General features: G+C 34.6%; 1 protein-coding gene across 1 annotated transcript; it reads left to right on the top strand.

Moving 5' to 3' along the window:
• Positions 1-3315: 3315 nt before the first annotated feature.
• LOC131641217 (NAC domain-containing protein 40-like) lies at positions 3316-9934 on the top strand. The gene is made up of 3 exons (XM_058911518.1): positions 3316-3714; positions 3824-3946; positions 9779-9934. Exons 1-3 carry the CDS (start codon positions 3316-3318, stop codon positions 9932-9934), a joined length of 678 nt encoding a protein of 225 aa, XP_058767501.1.
• Positions 9935-16813: the final 6879 nt, after the last annotated feature.

Below are 16813 nucleotides of genomic sequence, written 5' to 3'. Positions count from 1 at the left end.
TGTTGTTTGAAATTTTTAAATACTCTGATATTTTCTGCATTATAATTTTGGGTAGAATTTGGGGTGTTACACTCCCCGGCTGTACTCATGAATACGTGTTGTATTTGATAAGTAGGTCAGGTAGACGACTGATCAGTGCATTTTTATGCACGTCCTTTCAAGTTTGTACTAAAGCATTTCCTTGGTTTGTTTTGATTATTTTTATGTTTTTATATTTTATTTTATTTTTAGCTTTATTTAATTTTCGCACTGAATTTTTCGGCTTTAGCAGTCTGCACGGAAACGATCATAACTGGAGTTCTGTGAGTCCGATTGAGGGGTTCTAATAATCGCCAGAAATCTGAGAAAGAGAGCTACGACTTTCGTGTTGGAGTCGAAGTCAGATTCGGAACCTATATTTCCCATATTTGCGTTTGAAGCTGCAACACTATTTTATTTTAAGTTTTTGGGTCGTTACTAGCGGGTCGGGTTTTGTTATTCGACCCATTTGGGTCATAAACATTTTTTGGCTGATTCCTAATAGGTCTAGCAGTCGTGGTACTGTTCATCACCATACATTATTCGTGATTCATCTTTCAAACTTTTGGCTTTTACGAACCGTATGGATAGCTAAGTTCTTCAGAGTCAATCTGTTGTAATCGTGTTCCAACGCTTTGAGGTTTATACTTTATCAATTTAATTCATTTCTCTTTCAATACTATTATATGAATTGCATTTTCTTAATTTGTGTATACATGGAATTGTGTTGATTAAATTCGTAAGATTGCATCCCTAACTTTTATTCGCCGTTACGTCGCTTTGTCGTTAATTCGCGTTTGTAATTCGTGTTTGCTTAATTCACGAGGGCTTAATCAGTTTGCTTAATTCGGAATATAGGAGTGTCAATCTAGTTTATGTCTTTTGCGCTTGCCAATTGATATAGAAATCGAATAGAGATCAAAGTCGCTTAGGGATTTGGTAAGGTAGAAACCTATGATAAGCCGGAACCAAAAACAGTAGATTGGCTTAATTTTATAATCACTTATTTTTAATCGCTTAATTCTCTGCCGCAGCAAGCTCCTCATTATATCTCCGCTGCAAGAGGCCAAATCTAATGTGGGCCCCGCGGGTCCTCTTCACCTCCTCCAATGTGTCATCAGGATCAACCCCCAAGTTTAGCATCTCCATCGCCTCTTCCTTCGTCAGCCTACCGTGACTAAGGAGAGTACCCCTGATAGGTAGATGCATGAGGCATGCCACGTTATCAAGAGGGATGGTAATCTCACTGTGAGGAAGATGAAATGAGGATGACTCCATATGCCATGTTTCCGCAAATGTCATAAGCAGTCCATTAATTAACGTCCCGTAGCCCACATGACAGAGGTTCCTCAGGTCAGAAGCTCCTAGTACATCCTGGAACCACGGCTGGTCAGGCTGCGCGAGAGCGCCAATCTTCCGGCCGTGGTAGAACCTATGGGTATCCCTCTCCTTAAATGTAAAAAAACATGGTTAATAATAAGCAAATTCAGAAACTGTAGAAAAAAAGTAATATGTAATAACAAAAGAAAATTTACCGCTCCCTCCCAGATACGCATGACTGCATGATCTCCATATCCTATCAACAGGGATACGTCTATAGGGCCCCCCCGAGTACCAGAAAGGCTCTGGCACCGGATCATCCTCGTGTAGCTCTGGAGGTGGCACAGTAGATCCTGCATCGGCTGTCATTGGCACAGGCATATGAGTAGAAGTAGAAGAAGTGCCCCGACGACGTCTGCGGGGGGTGGCATTTTTGAGGAACCCTCAGTATCATCCTGAGATCTCCTTGGTGTAGTAGTAGATGGGGAAGGCCCCTCAAGTGGAACGAGCGTAGAAAGCCCCTCAACTGGGACAAATGGAAAAGGCCCTTCTAGAGCGGGTGTATCAGGTGCATCTGCTGCAAAGGCAGCTCAATCAGTGACCTGAGATACTACATGCACCCGTTCACACCGCACGGATGTGTGATGTGCAGTCCTCCCACGAATATCCCTATCTGGGTCGTGGGCCATAATGTCTGCATTGTGATACAAATAACATCGAGTTAGATATTATGTATTTATAAATAAACAAGAATTTATAAATAAACAAGAAAAAACTACTCTTCGGTAGATGCATCTACAGAAGTACCTTAGTTTCCAAAAACTATGGTGCTTCCGTAGATGCATCTACGGAATTCCCTAACGTTCATCTCTTCCGTAGATGCATCTACGGAATATTCTGAAACTCGGCATTGGCGTAAGGCCACTGTTTAAGCACTCAAAAACTTCATTTTTGCGGCTCGATCAACCGTTGTATCAAACATCACCTACAATGTCTCTAAACTATATTTCTATAACTACCTAATCATTTATACACCTAAATATCGAATTCTAACTCGATTATACAAACACTCTAAAATAAGTCGAAAATTCGAAAACTAATCGATTAAATATGGTTTTGAACTTGAAGGAATGCGTTGATAGTTGATGTTGACAATGTCGGACTAACTCGGAAGAAAGAAATGCTCTATTGGAGAAGTTTGATTTTCAGGATTGAGAGAGTATGAGTTTGAGAAGATGAAAAGTGAAGAATGCTGGAGGGGAATGGGTCTGGCGCCAGTTTAACGTCAAATGCTTTCGTAGATACACCTACGAAAACAGAGGAACAATTTTGTCAAATCAGTGGTGGGTGAGAGATCCATGAGATGTAGTTAGAAATTTTCAAAATCAATGAACATATTTAGATTTACAATTAGTCTGACATGATCAAAGAGATGAGTAAGTAAGAGTGTGGCTCTTTTGAATTTACTCCAGCATCATCCTACGCCTAAGTCATTTTTAATTATATTTCGGTAATATCATTTTCTTCAATTTTTTGTGTTACATTTGCAATAATATACACAAAAATAAGTAAGCCTAATATTCAATTTCAAAAAAATAAAATAAAAACTCAAACAAAATCTAAACCACTATTTAAAATAATATTATTTTCCACATTAATATGAATTATGATTTCTCAATATGGAAATCGTTTTTTATTTTTACCCTCAAAAGGGAAATTGGCATTCTTTCATAATTCAATAAGGAAACTGTTAGCAAGATACCTGAATTAGATTTCCCAAAAAAGGAAACGGTTTTTTTCTTCTTTATACTTTGAACAGTGGTTGTCAAACCCAATTATATATATTTCACCCTAGCTACATGTTAATTCATAAACCTCTTATAACCAATTATAAATTTCTACCCTAGTCCTTTAACTTAAAACCTATTGTTGCAATAGGTTACAGTCTCTTTCAATTTTTCTTTCGATCAATTTGCAATGGGCGCTTTGCTTCTACCTGGTGTTGTATTCATCCCCTCTGATCTGGTTCTTGTTGGCTATTACCTTGCCAACAAAAACAATGAAGAGCTACATGATTTCAATGGCTCATACATCATCAAAGAAATGAACTTGTATGAGTTTGACCCCTTTGAATTACCTCATGCATCATCCTTTCAATTCAACAATCGGAGGCACTGGTACTATTTTATTTCAAAAATTGACGAAGAGAGGAGGCATTGGAAGAAGAAGAAGGGAAATGTTTGTGAAATTACTAATGGTGGTAACACACTTTTGGGAATGAAAGCTCTCTTTGTTTTTTATCTCGGAAAATCCCCTAATGATGCTGAAAGAACTAACTGGACTATGTATGAGTATACCTTGGCGGATAAACCTCATGTAAGGAGTTTATGAAAACAAGTTATTCATTTTGTTGTTTATCGTGTTTTTAAAAACTTGATGTATATGCGGATAATTCCTAACTGATTTTTTTTCAATGATTATACAGGCTCCTTTTGTTGTTTGTCGTATTTTTGAATGCCCTCCAGAGATTGATGTGGATTATGAGTTCGGGCCTATATCTGATGTTGATGAAACTGATATTGATGAGGCTGATATCGATGAAAGTGATGTTTAGAATGATGATTTTTTATTATGAATGTGTTAAGAAAGAGTCTTATTGTAGTTTAATAAAATGATTGTTTTAGTAGAACTTTACGGAAAAGTATGTGTATCCTTATACATATCAATTATTGTTTGATATTTAGTATCAAGTAAATTAACAGTTAATTACGTTATATTGAAATCCTAGTTTTTTTTTCTTTCTATCTACACATTCATATCTTTATATGATACATCTAGAGGTTATTTCGATTTTATGTAAAGTCCCTAGTTACTTTAACCTTGTCGAGTCCCCAATGTATAAAAAATTGTAATTTTTTTAAAAAATTTAATGTGGTTCTTATTAAGTTTTTTAATTTAGAGTAATGATTAATTTCTGCATTTTGGTAAAGTTTAGCTTTTGGATCTTGGATCTTATTTGACTTTTGGGTCTTAGAATTTTTAAGTTGAAATTTATGTTGATCGATTCATGGGACTCTTTATTAGAATTTATGTTTTTACTTTCCCATCTCATTACCTACTTCTAAGTTATTATTTTCTCCTCTTTGTTTGTATCTTTGAAAAACACCTACTCAATGTAGTATAAATTGAACTAAAAAAAAACAATATCTTCACTACTATCAAAATAAGACTTTAGACAACACTTTTAATCTTAGACAACTCTTTAAAGTGTTGTTTATTCTGGCATTGTACATCATTTATTTTTAATATAAAAGTATTGACTTAAAGTTCTCTTCAGACAGCATTTTTTGTTAAAAATATTGGCGTAAACCTTCTTAAGACATCGCTTTATGATAAAAGCGTTGGCGTAAGGCATCATTAGACAGCGTTTTTTAATAAAAGCATTGACTTAAATGCTTTTTAGACAAAAGATGAAAAACACATGTGCATAGTAATACATAGAGTTGAAGTTTAAACATGTTACATATCAATACAGATATCACTTCTTTTGACGTAAAGGTAATATTTTGTAATATTAACTTTATATTAGTTCTCCTATATCTCTAGCATACTGTAAGTTGAATGTTGTGATACATAAGAAATGACTTTAGTGAATCTAAAATTTAACGTTGGTTATATTTGAAGAAAAAATCTGAATGTGATGGCAATCTATCATTATATTTTTAGTAATTAAATTTGTTGTCTTAAATAGTTTTTAACTTAATGCATTTCCATTTAGAAGGTTGTAGTAAAGATTCAGAATACTTGAGGAAAATATCAAATAATATTAAAGCCATCAAAACCTGACAAATTTCATAGAAACAGAATGAAAAATGCATATTTTTGTTCAAATAATTTTAGGGTTTCAAAATATCATTTTGTCACGATTTTATAGTTTTCAACAATCATGTCTGTCAAGTTTTGGTGAATTAGATGTCATAGATGAGAAAGAGATGTTCTCATTTATTTTTTCAAAAAATATTATTATTAATTAAATTCAAAGGTTTTTATTTAATGTTCCATTGATGAGAAATGTTAATTCCACCATCTGTCTAGAAGCCTCATAAGTTTAATGATACTTTTGTTTTTAAATAGGAAACTGTTTAAAAACTCTGAAGGGAATTTAATTAATTTAATTTAATAAAATGCATATTTCTTAGAAGTTTCTATAAGACATTTTAACTAATAGTCATGGTACAGCAATCATAATTCAGATTCAAGTTACCAAGAAAGAATATTAGTTGAGGCTAGTTTCATCGGTGAATACTAAATATAGTAGCTTCGTATAATTCGTGATGAAATATATAAATTCTATGCTTTACTCGAATTTCATTATTCTAATAAACTTTCTCTTGAAGTTTTATGTTGAGTTATGTATTCAAATAATTATTAAGAGTGGTTTTGGAAAAATGTTCAAACACATGAGTTTAAAAGTTTATGAAGTTTTCGATATTTGATGATCAGGAAGCTTATTAACATCAACAACTCAACTTGAACATTTCCACTGATTTTTCGTGTCACATCATCAAATTAATACATACAACTTTATATTTACAAAAACTACAAGAAGCTGGTGATATGCAAGAAGACATTGAGGTTACAACACCTCTAGAAATACTCGATTTACTTGCGAAATTTCCTGCGGAAAATTTACCGCAAGTATTTCTGGATTTTCTTAGGAATTTACTAAATAATATAAATTTTTTTACAGATCAAGAATTGGTAGAAAATTCCGCAGAAATACCAGCGGATTTTGCTGCCGAATATAAACTCCGCAGGAAAGTTTCCTGCGGATTTTGCTGCACATTAAACATATTTTAATGTTTTCTTTAAATAATAATAATTTTTGTTTAAATTTTTTTTAAAAAATTAATCATTATTTTTTCTATTTTATTAATTATTTTTATGGTGATTTTATTTAGTTTAATTTTCAATGTGTATTTTAGTAGATTTTTAGTTTTAATTTCAATTTTAGTTTTTAATGAAACAAAAGGTATGAAAATTTGTATTTATATTAATGTAATTCTTCAATTTGTTGTAGTTTAAGAAAAAGTATAAATTATAGTTTAAAAAATATATGGTAAAAATTGAACAGTAATAAGTATCATTTTAGTTTTGGAAGCAAAAATTGAACTCCCAACCTAACACATTTTAAACCCATGATTCTACCACTAAAACATTATCCTCAATTGTTATTTCTCTAAAACAAAATTTATATATACTCTTAGATTGTTTTACTTTATTGAATAATAAAACAAAATCAATTGAAGTTAACTTGAACGTAAAACAAAAAGCGCGATTGAACAGAAAACCTAGAAACGCTCCACCGATTGAAAATTCACAACCACCGATTGAAGATTCACAACCATGGATTGAAGATTCACAACCACCAATTGGAGATTCACATCCACAGAAGTTATTCTCGCTGTTCTTCTGAGTACGTAGACGACGGTGATTCTCGTCGTTCTTCTCACACGCTCTATTGATTGAATTTTTGTTGTTTCGACATGACTGTTGTAAAAATCTCTTGCACACATAGTGTTGGATAAAAGCTCTCAACCAAGTCCTTTCTTTTTCTTTTGTCACTGGATTTTTGTGTTGTTGTTATTATTTGTTGAAGGTGATGACACTAGTTTGTTTTGTTTGAAAAAAGAGAAAGCTCATGTGAGGAAGGTGATGGTATGAGATATGGTTTATGTGAGTATTGGTGTGGGGGATGTGTTCAAAGTAGGGGAGAAGTGATTTGTGTTGAACAACAACTGCAGGTTATTTTTCACGGTTTCAATTGCCTTCACTGAGTTTTTTTTGGTTAGATTTTGTGTGTGAAAATAAGTGTCAGAAGGGTTTTGGTTAGTCATAAATATCCTAAGAAACATGAAGGATATTTATCTGCCGGTGCCAGAATGTTTTTGTTTCTAACAAATGATTCACCTCAATGCTTATTATTTTGTCATGTCTTCTGACAGGGATATATTCGAGACTCCGCATTTGAACCGCATCGCTGGATTGCTCCTGGACAAGACTCTATACATACTGCTGCTTGTTAATTTAGAGGTATCTCATGATCTTTCATATTGTTATATAATATTTTATATCATAATAATATTTTGACATTTGTTGCTCAATGTATACTTCTCGTCCAAATAATAAAATATTGGTTCCTATATATTACAGTGACCAATAATATGACTGTCTTTCTAGAGTAACTGTGCTTTGGCATTATGTACCAAAAATAATTCATGACAAGTCTTCTATGTTTTGTGCTTTTGTCTTCATATTAGAAGCCATTTTTTTGTTGTTCATTGGTGGACTTGGTTTTAATTGGATTGACTTTTAGGGGAGTTTGTTTTGTTAAATCAATTACTTGCTACTTCATTTAGAAAAAATAAACGAGGATTTTTCATTTTCTATAGATGTTTTTGAAGCTAGAAAAAACATAAACTAATTTCAACTTATGTTAAGAATGGTGAATTGAAGTAGAAACAAATGGCTGCAGATTAATGCTTGTTAGTGCTTGTTAGCATCTCAAAACGTTGCTAGCATTCTCATCAGCAAATAATTTTGTGAGCTTTAATAGAGCGTTTAAACAATAATAGTGTTTCGATATAAAGCTAGAAGTAAAAAGGTTACTAGCATACGCTTATGGTAGTTTTTGTCGGGTCATATTAGTTGCAAACTCAAAAAAAGGAATATTGATCATCTATTATGAGTTGTGTCATACCCCAAAATTTTCCCATCATATTTACTCGTATTTCAGTCCATCTGACTTTCAAATGCTCAAAGAAACACAAGAAAGAAGCATGCAGTCTCTCTCCTAAACAACAAACCCTCCAACTAGGGTTTTGTTTCTCAAGGTAAAATCAGATTCTGACACCTCAAGTGGACTTCATAGATTCACACATGTCTCCAAGTATCTCCATGCCAAATTTTAAGACTTATAGTACAAGACTATTCAGTTAAACGCTTGAAAGATCAACAGTCGACTAGTTTGACCTAAAAGTCAACTATGGTCAACATACAGTCAAAAATCCTGATTTTTGGTCAATATCAAGAATTTGAGGTTACATTCATCATGTGATCAAGGGTTGATAATAATTCATCAAGGAAAGTTCAGAAATCAACAAAACAAAAAGTTACTAATTTAGGGTTTTGAACTAAAAGTCAACCCAACTTTGACTGATCATATCTCTCTCATAATTTATCATAAATTCCTCAATCAAAGCTTATTCTCAAGGAAATTTGATTCTCTACAACTTTGATGTTGGGTCCAAGATCCAGAAATGCTTCCGCCTAAGAGATATGAGTCAAAACATTACGGGTCCTTCTAGGAGCTCGCAAAAAGCTGTTTTTTTCAGGAGCCATATCATCAAGATAAAATTCTCAAATACAAAAAAGCCTCCAAAGTGGCTTTTAAAGGACATCTTGGGCTTTCCAAAAAGTTCTAGAACATCTTCATATGACAAATATTGAAGGAGTTATGGCTCGCACAAGTTGATCAATTTTGAGAAAATGCATGAAGTGCGAAATGAAGAATTTTAATCTTTTGGGTCCATGGGCCTAACTTTTGGTCTTGATACTTGATCCTAAGCCTATCCACGACCCACATGAATAATATCTTGTTTTTATCATTATTATTTATTTTATTTTGGATTTTATTCCCTTAAAATTCAATTTAAATCAAGTAAATGGTGAGAAAAATAGGGGATTACATTTGGCTTATTTTAAAACCATATCATGAGAATATATTTAAATATAATCTCATCAAATTTCGTTCAAGAAGATTGGAAAGAGATTGAGCTCAAAAATGGAAGTTTCATATATTTTCTAAATCAAATTTCAATCTTTCTCTAAACTTAATTTTCAAGCAATCTTTTGCCCTATTTCTTATCAATATATATACCCAATACACTCAGCATTAGGGGAGGACGAAAAATAGCCAAGAAAACTTGGATTTCCACGTTGCAAAAAGATCAAAGAATTAGGGCTTGTGTAAATTTCAATTTGAGGAGATTTCCTCCGATTCCAGACGTCCATTCGCATTCTTGAAGATACTAGGAGTAGTGCCCAGCCTTTTAGGAAGTTTATAACGCACCGGATTGCTTCACTCGTGTTTCACCATTTGGTAAGAGGTTCCATGTCTTCAAACTCACATATTCCACGTTAAACATAGCATCCAGGCCCCTATTCATGCTTATACCAATGTTTGGAGCCGTTCATACTCATCGTTTTTAAGTTTCAGTAGAGAAACCGAGTTTCACCATTGTAGGGACTTGGAAGTGATAAGGCTTCGTTTTCATGGTTACATGAGGTTTTAGTCCAAACTAACGGTCCCATCAAACTCGCAACACCTTAAACTGTGGATCTGGGTTCTTCGTTTGTTCGTTTTGATTGATTATTGCAGGTTCTAGAAATTCCTTTCGCCGGAGAAGAAGAACAAACCGCCGCTGGCGGTGGTCTGAATGTAGCAGTGATCAGTCAAGGACATGCGTGGCTCAATCGCGATGCTCCATTGGACGGTCAAAGACTCAACCGTCTCTCTCTCACGCTCATTGGCTAGCATCACAAACTCAGGGCCCACTTTGACTTATGCTCTGATTTGTTTTAATTTTTTGTGATTTTTGTATTTATTAATATTGAGTGCGCCTAATGAATGATTCATCGCGCATTTCACTTGTCAAGGGAAAGGAGAAAGTAACACGAAGGGTGTCCGTTCGATTCCGGATTGCTACCCTATTTGTTATATTTTTTACAATGTAACATATGCCCACTGATCTAGTACCATGTGCTCATGCATGCTCATCATGCTCCTTCAAGCTACCACCATTAGATCTCCAAGATGTTTGATCTAATGCTCCAAGAAGCGCAGGTGCATCATAGACCTCCACCAACACGCCACACTGGATGCATGGAAAGACTAATCTAATGGCTCAAAGAGTGCTCTTCCACCATACACCATCTGAAGCGCATCGCACTTGATTCTTGTTGATCCAGCGCAGCTCAACTAGTGTAGCCATGGTGCGCCTTCAATGATTATACTCTTGGATCTCTAGCAATCAAGATCTAAGGGCCACCAGCTTGCAGGACCACCATGCTCCCTCAGGAAAGCGTCACACTGAATCGGTGCCAGTTTTTTTTCTAAACATTTTTATATTTATAAGTTTTTATTCCTTTTTTAAAAAAAAACCAATTACAATCTTTTTAGATACAATTAAAACATTTTTCTTTGATAAAACAAATTTAATTTTTTTTAGACTTATAATATTTAATCTCGATTTTATTTGTAGGCTTGTTAAAATTAACCGTTAATCATATTTTTAGGTTGTTTCACTAACCTTTGAGATTTAGTTTTTATCACCTTAAAAAACCCTTTTCTTAAAAAACCAGGGTTTGTTTACCCCTTTTTCTTAAAAACCTTTTGTTTGCCTTGTACCATTTGCCTTGCTTTATTTATTCTATTAACTATGGTTAACTTGTTCTCCATTTGGGATTTGCCTTTTATTGGTTTGCCTAAATTATTATCATTTTAATTTTTGATCTGCTATTCTTTGCAATATTATTGTATTCCTTCTATATTTTGCCTCTATTTTCCCTGCAGGTGTTTATTGTAATAGTTTAGATTTATATTTCCGCTTTTATTTTTCCGCCCACAGGTGTTTATTGTAATAGCGTAGGACTTTTATTTTTCTGCCTTTAATTTTGCTATTAACTGCGTGGTTAGTAACAATAGGGAGGGAGTGATAAGCCTGCTAATAAATTTAGTTTGCCTAATTACAAGATAAATATAATTGAATTGAATCACATGATTGTGCCACACACACACCTTTAGGGTTCCCCCTCTTGTTGCCTTGTTGCCTTATTATCTTGTTGCCTATATTTATGAAAAATAGTCAAGTCCCTCGATTCCGAGGATACCTAAAGCAAGGTTACCTTTAAAAGAATGAAAATCATCATATGAGATTTAGTCCCTCGATGTTGCCTCGGAAACATGATGATTGTCCCTATTGCTAAGGTATCCTCGCCTATTGTCTAAATGACTATTCTATCCTTCCCTAAAGACTACCTACCCTCTATATGGTAGGGACAGTCTTATGGTGAACGATACTTTTCTCGATGACCCTTAACATCCAATTGAAAGACTTCCTTCCCTCTCATGGTATGGATAGACCCTTTCGCCCGAAAGACTTAAAGAACAAGAAAGACAATCTTAGGGTAGGTGTTCTTAAATGCTTGCTCACATTCAATTCAAAATTCAAATTACTTTTCACACCTCTCTTTTCAAATATTTTCAAAAACAAGGCTACGCTTATTTACAAGCTAAAGTCCTTAACGAAGTTTTTTACTATTCACACATGACACTCTTTCAAACAATTCAAACAAACAAGTGAGCTAAGCAATTAAGAGCCCATGGATAACCATGGATACAAAGGGTGCTTATACCTTCCCTTTGTATAACCTACCCCCGAACTCAATCTCTTTTAAAAGGTCTTTCATGTTCTTTTTGCCTTTCCAATTGGATAAAATAAAAGTCGGTGGCGACTATTGCTATCCGCAACATTTCTTTAAAGTCAGTTCACCGTATTACAAGTGGTAATATTGATTTTCTATGTTATGGTTTTATTCATATAGTTGTGTTCTTTGCTGTCTTTAAATCTTCAATGATTTTCTTGTTGGCTGGCAACTAACAAGATATATTATGGGCCAGTATTTTCTTTTTACTTTAACTGGTGGTTCCACTTTGTAACTATCTTTTATTTTTGTGTTATTCTTATCTTACACTCTTATGAGTTATCATTTAAGTGCTGGCTCCAAGTGATTAACAAAAAATACTTCTACTGACTTTATATACATGCAGTGTTTTTCATATGTCCATTCCTCAGTTTCTCTAATTCCCTGTGATTTTATCAAACCATAATATATAAAGTTAATTGTTAATGAATATTAGCACATAAATTGTTATGGGTTTTGATTTGATTTTGCAGTTGGTTGATCTCATCTCAAGTCATCTGAGTTTTTTTTCTGCAAAGCATAATTCATCTCTGGTTGGATCTAATCTTGCTGTTCAAAGGCTCACTTCACCACTTCGTACAAAAAATCAGTATTTCCCTCTGTGCCTTATAATTACAACTAGTGAATCAGCAGTTAAAATAAAACCAAATTGTTGGAAATATATAGCCAAATTGATGATAAATTGTTGGAAATATATAAGCCAAATTTTTGATAAATTGTTGGAACTGAAATTCTTACAGTTACAGTAGCACGTAGTTAAACAAATTCAGCTTCACGAAATCTGTATAGAAATGTATAAAAAAATATTTGTCTTGGATAATTTTTGTTCAATATTATAAAAGATAAATAGATAGATTTGGTAGCATCTCTATTTTTTAGGCTTTCAGTTGCAAAGTCAAATTTGAACAAATTGTTGTTCAAAGTGATTTGAACAAGAAGTTATATTCTCGACCCATCCCTTCTCAAATCATGGTCATTGAAGCCCCATCTTTATCTAGCCATGTTAGTGGAGACACCGTTGGAACTAAAATCCTAATACTTCCGGAAGGTGACTGGTGAGTCTCTTACTCGCATATAATAGTTAATAAAGGTATTTTATTTTGTATTAACATTACATTCACCACTTTAAGTGAATATTTGTGCTTAAAATGTCTCTTTTTCAGGTTTTACCATCACAAATTGGTAGTTGCAGAAATTGCCCACATCATACGCACACATTTGAATGAGTGTTAGTTACCAATTTGTGTAAATATCTTAGGTAATTTTTGGTAACTTTCAAGTCTTTTTGTGGTTAATAGTAGTATTTTATTATCATTTGGTATATATATTTATTCTTATATTTATATTATTGTTGAATAGTTCTTATCTTTGCAATCTATGTTGGATTTTGTAGTTTTTATAGATAATTGGAAGCTTGGACCATGGAAAAAACACTTTGAAGATGTTCCAAGACCAAAGCCAAAGATTGCTGAAAAGAGGTAGCGCGCTAAGCGAGGTTGAGCCCGCTAAGCGCGCTTTTGAAGAGAAGAAGGAAGTTCTGGCAGAGAGTTCCGCGCTAAGCGAGGTCTGAAGCCCGCTTAGCGCGGTTGGGCGGTTTAAGCAATTTTTGATAGCGCGCTTAGCGGGCTGCACCGCGCTAAGCGCGGTCTGCGAAACTTTGTTTATTTGTTTATGGGCCAGATCATTTTATAAGAGATGTAGAGATATTTTAGAGGAAAAGAAGAGCATAATACACTGTAGCAAACATAGAGTTGAAGATTGGAAGCCTTGATCGTCGATTAATCGCCTTTGATGCTTGTTGATCTTCATCCTTTCCTTCTTGTGCAAGCTACCATTCTCATGGATAGCTAAATCCCTTTTGTATCAAGATAAGATGTAATCTTCCTAGCCTTTTGTATGTTTTTCTTGTGAATATATGTGTATGAACAAGTGATGATCAATATAGATGGTTTAGTTTGTTTATTAAAGCTTTTTCTTTGGTATAAATGTTTGAGACATCAATGTTTGTATCTAGACCTAACTCATCATCCTTCAAACTATAAGTTGCAGACATGGATTTAGAGTTTGATGTTTACTAAGTATCGGTTTTAAAACGTTATTTGTATTGTTTAAACGGTGGAGAAATCGTCGGTTAAACAATACGGTAAATCTAGCTATATCGTTGCGGACACGGACGATATAGGTGTCGATACGTAATTATATTGATCGTTAGCAAGTTCATAAGCATATATTTATAAGGAAACATACAAACTTAGGTCGATGAAATCGAATCTTGATGCATTTTCTTTAACTTAGAACCTTCATTAATTTAATCTTTGCTACTAAAGAGATTGAATGACCTTTTGCAAACCTAAAACTAAAGTAACATTAACTCAAGACAAAATAGGCTATAGAACGGCGGTGATATCGCAATAATCCCTGTGGATACGATATAAACGAAAAGTACACCACAATACTCTTTCAACAAAATGGCGCCGTTGCCGGGGATTATTGTTTAGATATTGCAAGCATTGCAATAGTTTGTTTTGTATTGAGTCTTATAATTAATATCTTGTTTCTAAATTTATTTTCCTTCTGTTTGTTAATTTGCTTGGTTAGTTTTTCAGATTACAGTTTATGCGAGGACGTATACCTGCAGATCAACTCCTTTTTGATCCTGAGATTGAGAGGACTGCTCGTAGAGAGAATAGCAAAACTCGTAGGATGAGACAACTAGCTAGGGAAAGAAGACAACAACAAGAAGCATCTTCTTCTTCAACTCCGGTTGAAAACTTGGTTGAGGAAGAAAATGCAAAGGTCATGGATTTGATGAATTGTCTCAAATCCATATCTTTAGGAATGGACTCCAACCTCAACCAAAAACTCTTTTAGATGCTACCGCGGGTGGTTCGTTGATGTCAAAAACAGCTGCTGAAGCAATTTCTATCATTGATAGGATGGCTTTGAATGATCATCAAGGGCAACACAACCGTAGTGCATCGCAAAGAAAACCAGGAGTTCTTGAATTGAATACTAGTGATGTAATACTTGCTCAAAACAAGTTATTGACACAACAAGTAGAATTGCTCACTCAACAAATGTCAAAACTCCCTCAACAAATCAAAGAGATAAATGGGAGCCCTTCTAAAAATCAACATGTGATGTGTTGTGAATTGTGTAGGGGTGACCATCAAACAGGTTTTTGTCCTCCACCGGGTGAAGAGGTGAATTATGTGTCTAATCCTAATCAAGGATATGGTGGGAGACAACAGCAACCTTACAACAATAACCAAGGTTACCAACAAAGAGGTAATCAAGGTTATCAACAAGGATGGAGGCCGGAAGCGGGCCCATCGAATTGTCAAAATCCTTATCAAGGTGGTTACAATCAACAACCTCAACAAACAAAGCTTTCAATCGAGGACACTCTTAGCCAATTCATGCAATTGCAAATTGCAAGCCAAAAGAGTACGGATGCCGCAATAAAGAACCTTGAAACTCAAGTCGGGCAATTGTCAAAGCAACTCGCCGATCAAAACAAAGGTCCTTTTCCGGCTACTACACAAGAAAATCCTCGTGAGCATTGTAAGTCAATTCTAACTCGTAGCGATAGAAATATTGATATGGGTGTAGGAGAGATAGTTGAGGAGGAAATTGTTGAGAGTGAAAAAGATAGGGTGATTGAAGTAGAAAAAAATGTTGAGGGTGATTTAGTTGAAAATGAGAAAGAGAAAGAATTAGTGGAAAAAGAAACTCTTGAGAAAGTTGTAGAAAAAGAGAGAAAAAAATTGAGTGTGAGTGAGAAGGGAAAGAAGAAGGTGGAAGATTCTATTCAAGTGAAGAAACTACCTTACCCTCCCGGTCCGTCAAAGAAAGAAGATGCAAAGCACTATGCTCGGTTCTTGGATATTTTTAGCAAGTTGCAAATCAATGTTCCTTTTTCCGAGGCATTAGAGCAAATGCCGATGTATGCAAAATTCATCAAAGACATCATCACTAAGAAGAGAAGATTCCTGGATCCGGAGGTAGTAACGGTGAGCTCTTGTTGTAATGCGTTAATTCAACGCACTACTCCGATAAAATCAAATGATCCTGGGCGGGTAACCTTACCGGTGTCTATTGGAAATGTTCACATAGGCAAAGGTTTGGTAGATACCGGTTCTAGCATTAATTTGATCCCATTGTCTATGGTGAGAAGATTAGGAATCAATGATTTGAAGCCGACAAGAATGACGTTATCATTAGCGGATAAATCCACAGCTCATCCTCATGGAGTTGCGGAATACTTGCTTGTCAAGGTTGACAAATTTTGGTATCCTGTTGATTTTATTGTCATAGACATGGAAGAAGATCCTGAGATTCCATTGATCTTAGGAAGGCCTTTTATGAAGACGGCCCGAATGATGATAGATATTGATGATGGCTTAATGAAATTAAGGTACCAAGATGAAGAATTATGTCTTGATCTCTTTGAAGCCATCAAGCATCCTAGTGATGAGGATGATTGTTTTAGAATCGATGCTACCGAAAGGGCTATTATGAAAGTGGAGAATCAAATGCACTTGTCGAATCCTCTTGAGAAGACTTTAATGGAAGCTCTCGAAGTTCTCACCAAAGATCAAGAGAAGGAAATTGAAGATTGCTTGAGAAATTTAGAGGCTTGTGAGGAGATGAATCCATTTGAAACTCAAATTGAAGAGTTGAAGGATGAACCTAAAGTTGAAGAGCAAAAGGTGGAGTTGAATGTGTTACCGTCTCACTTGAAATACGTGTTTCTCGGTGACAATTCTACTAAGCCGGTTATCATTAATAGTGGGTTGTCTAACAAGGAAGAGCATCGATTGAAGGAAGTGTTGACAAAGAATCAAGAAGCAATAGGATGGGTTTTATCCGAATTGAAGGGTATTAGTCCGGCCTATTGTATGCATAAGATTATGTTAGAAGATGATTT

The sequence above is a fragment of the Vicia villosa genome, unplaced genomic scaffold (assembly GCF_029867415.1).
Source record: "Vicia villosa cultivar HV-30 ecotype Madison, WI unplaced genomic scaffold, Vvil1.0 ctg.003584F_1_1, whole genome shotgun sequence".
Taxonomy (NCBI): domain Eukaryota; kingdom Viridiplantae; phylum Streptophyta; class Magnoliopsida; order Fabales; family Fabaceae; genus Vicia; species Vicia villosa.
The sequence above is the reverse complement of the archived record's forward strand: the minus strand, read 5'-3'. Positions and strand labels throughout refer to the sequence as shown.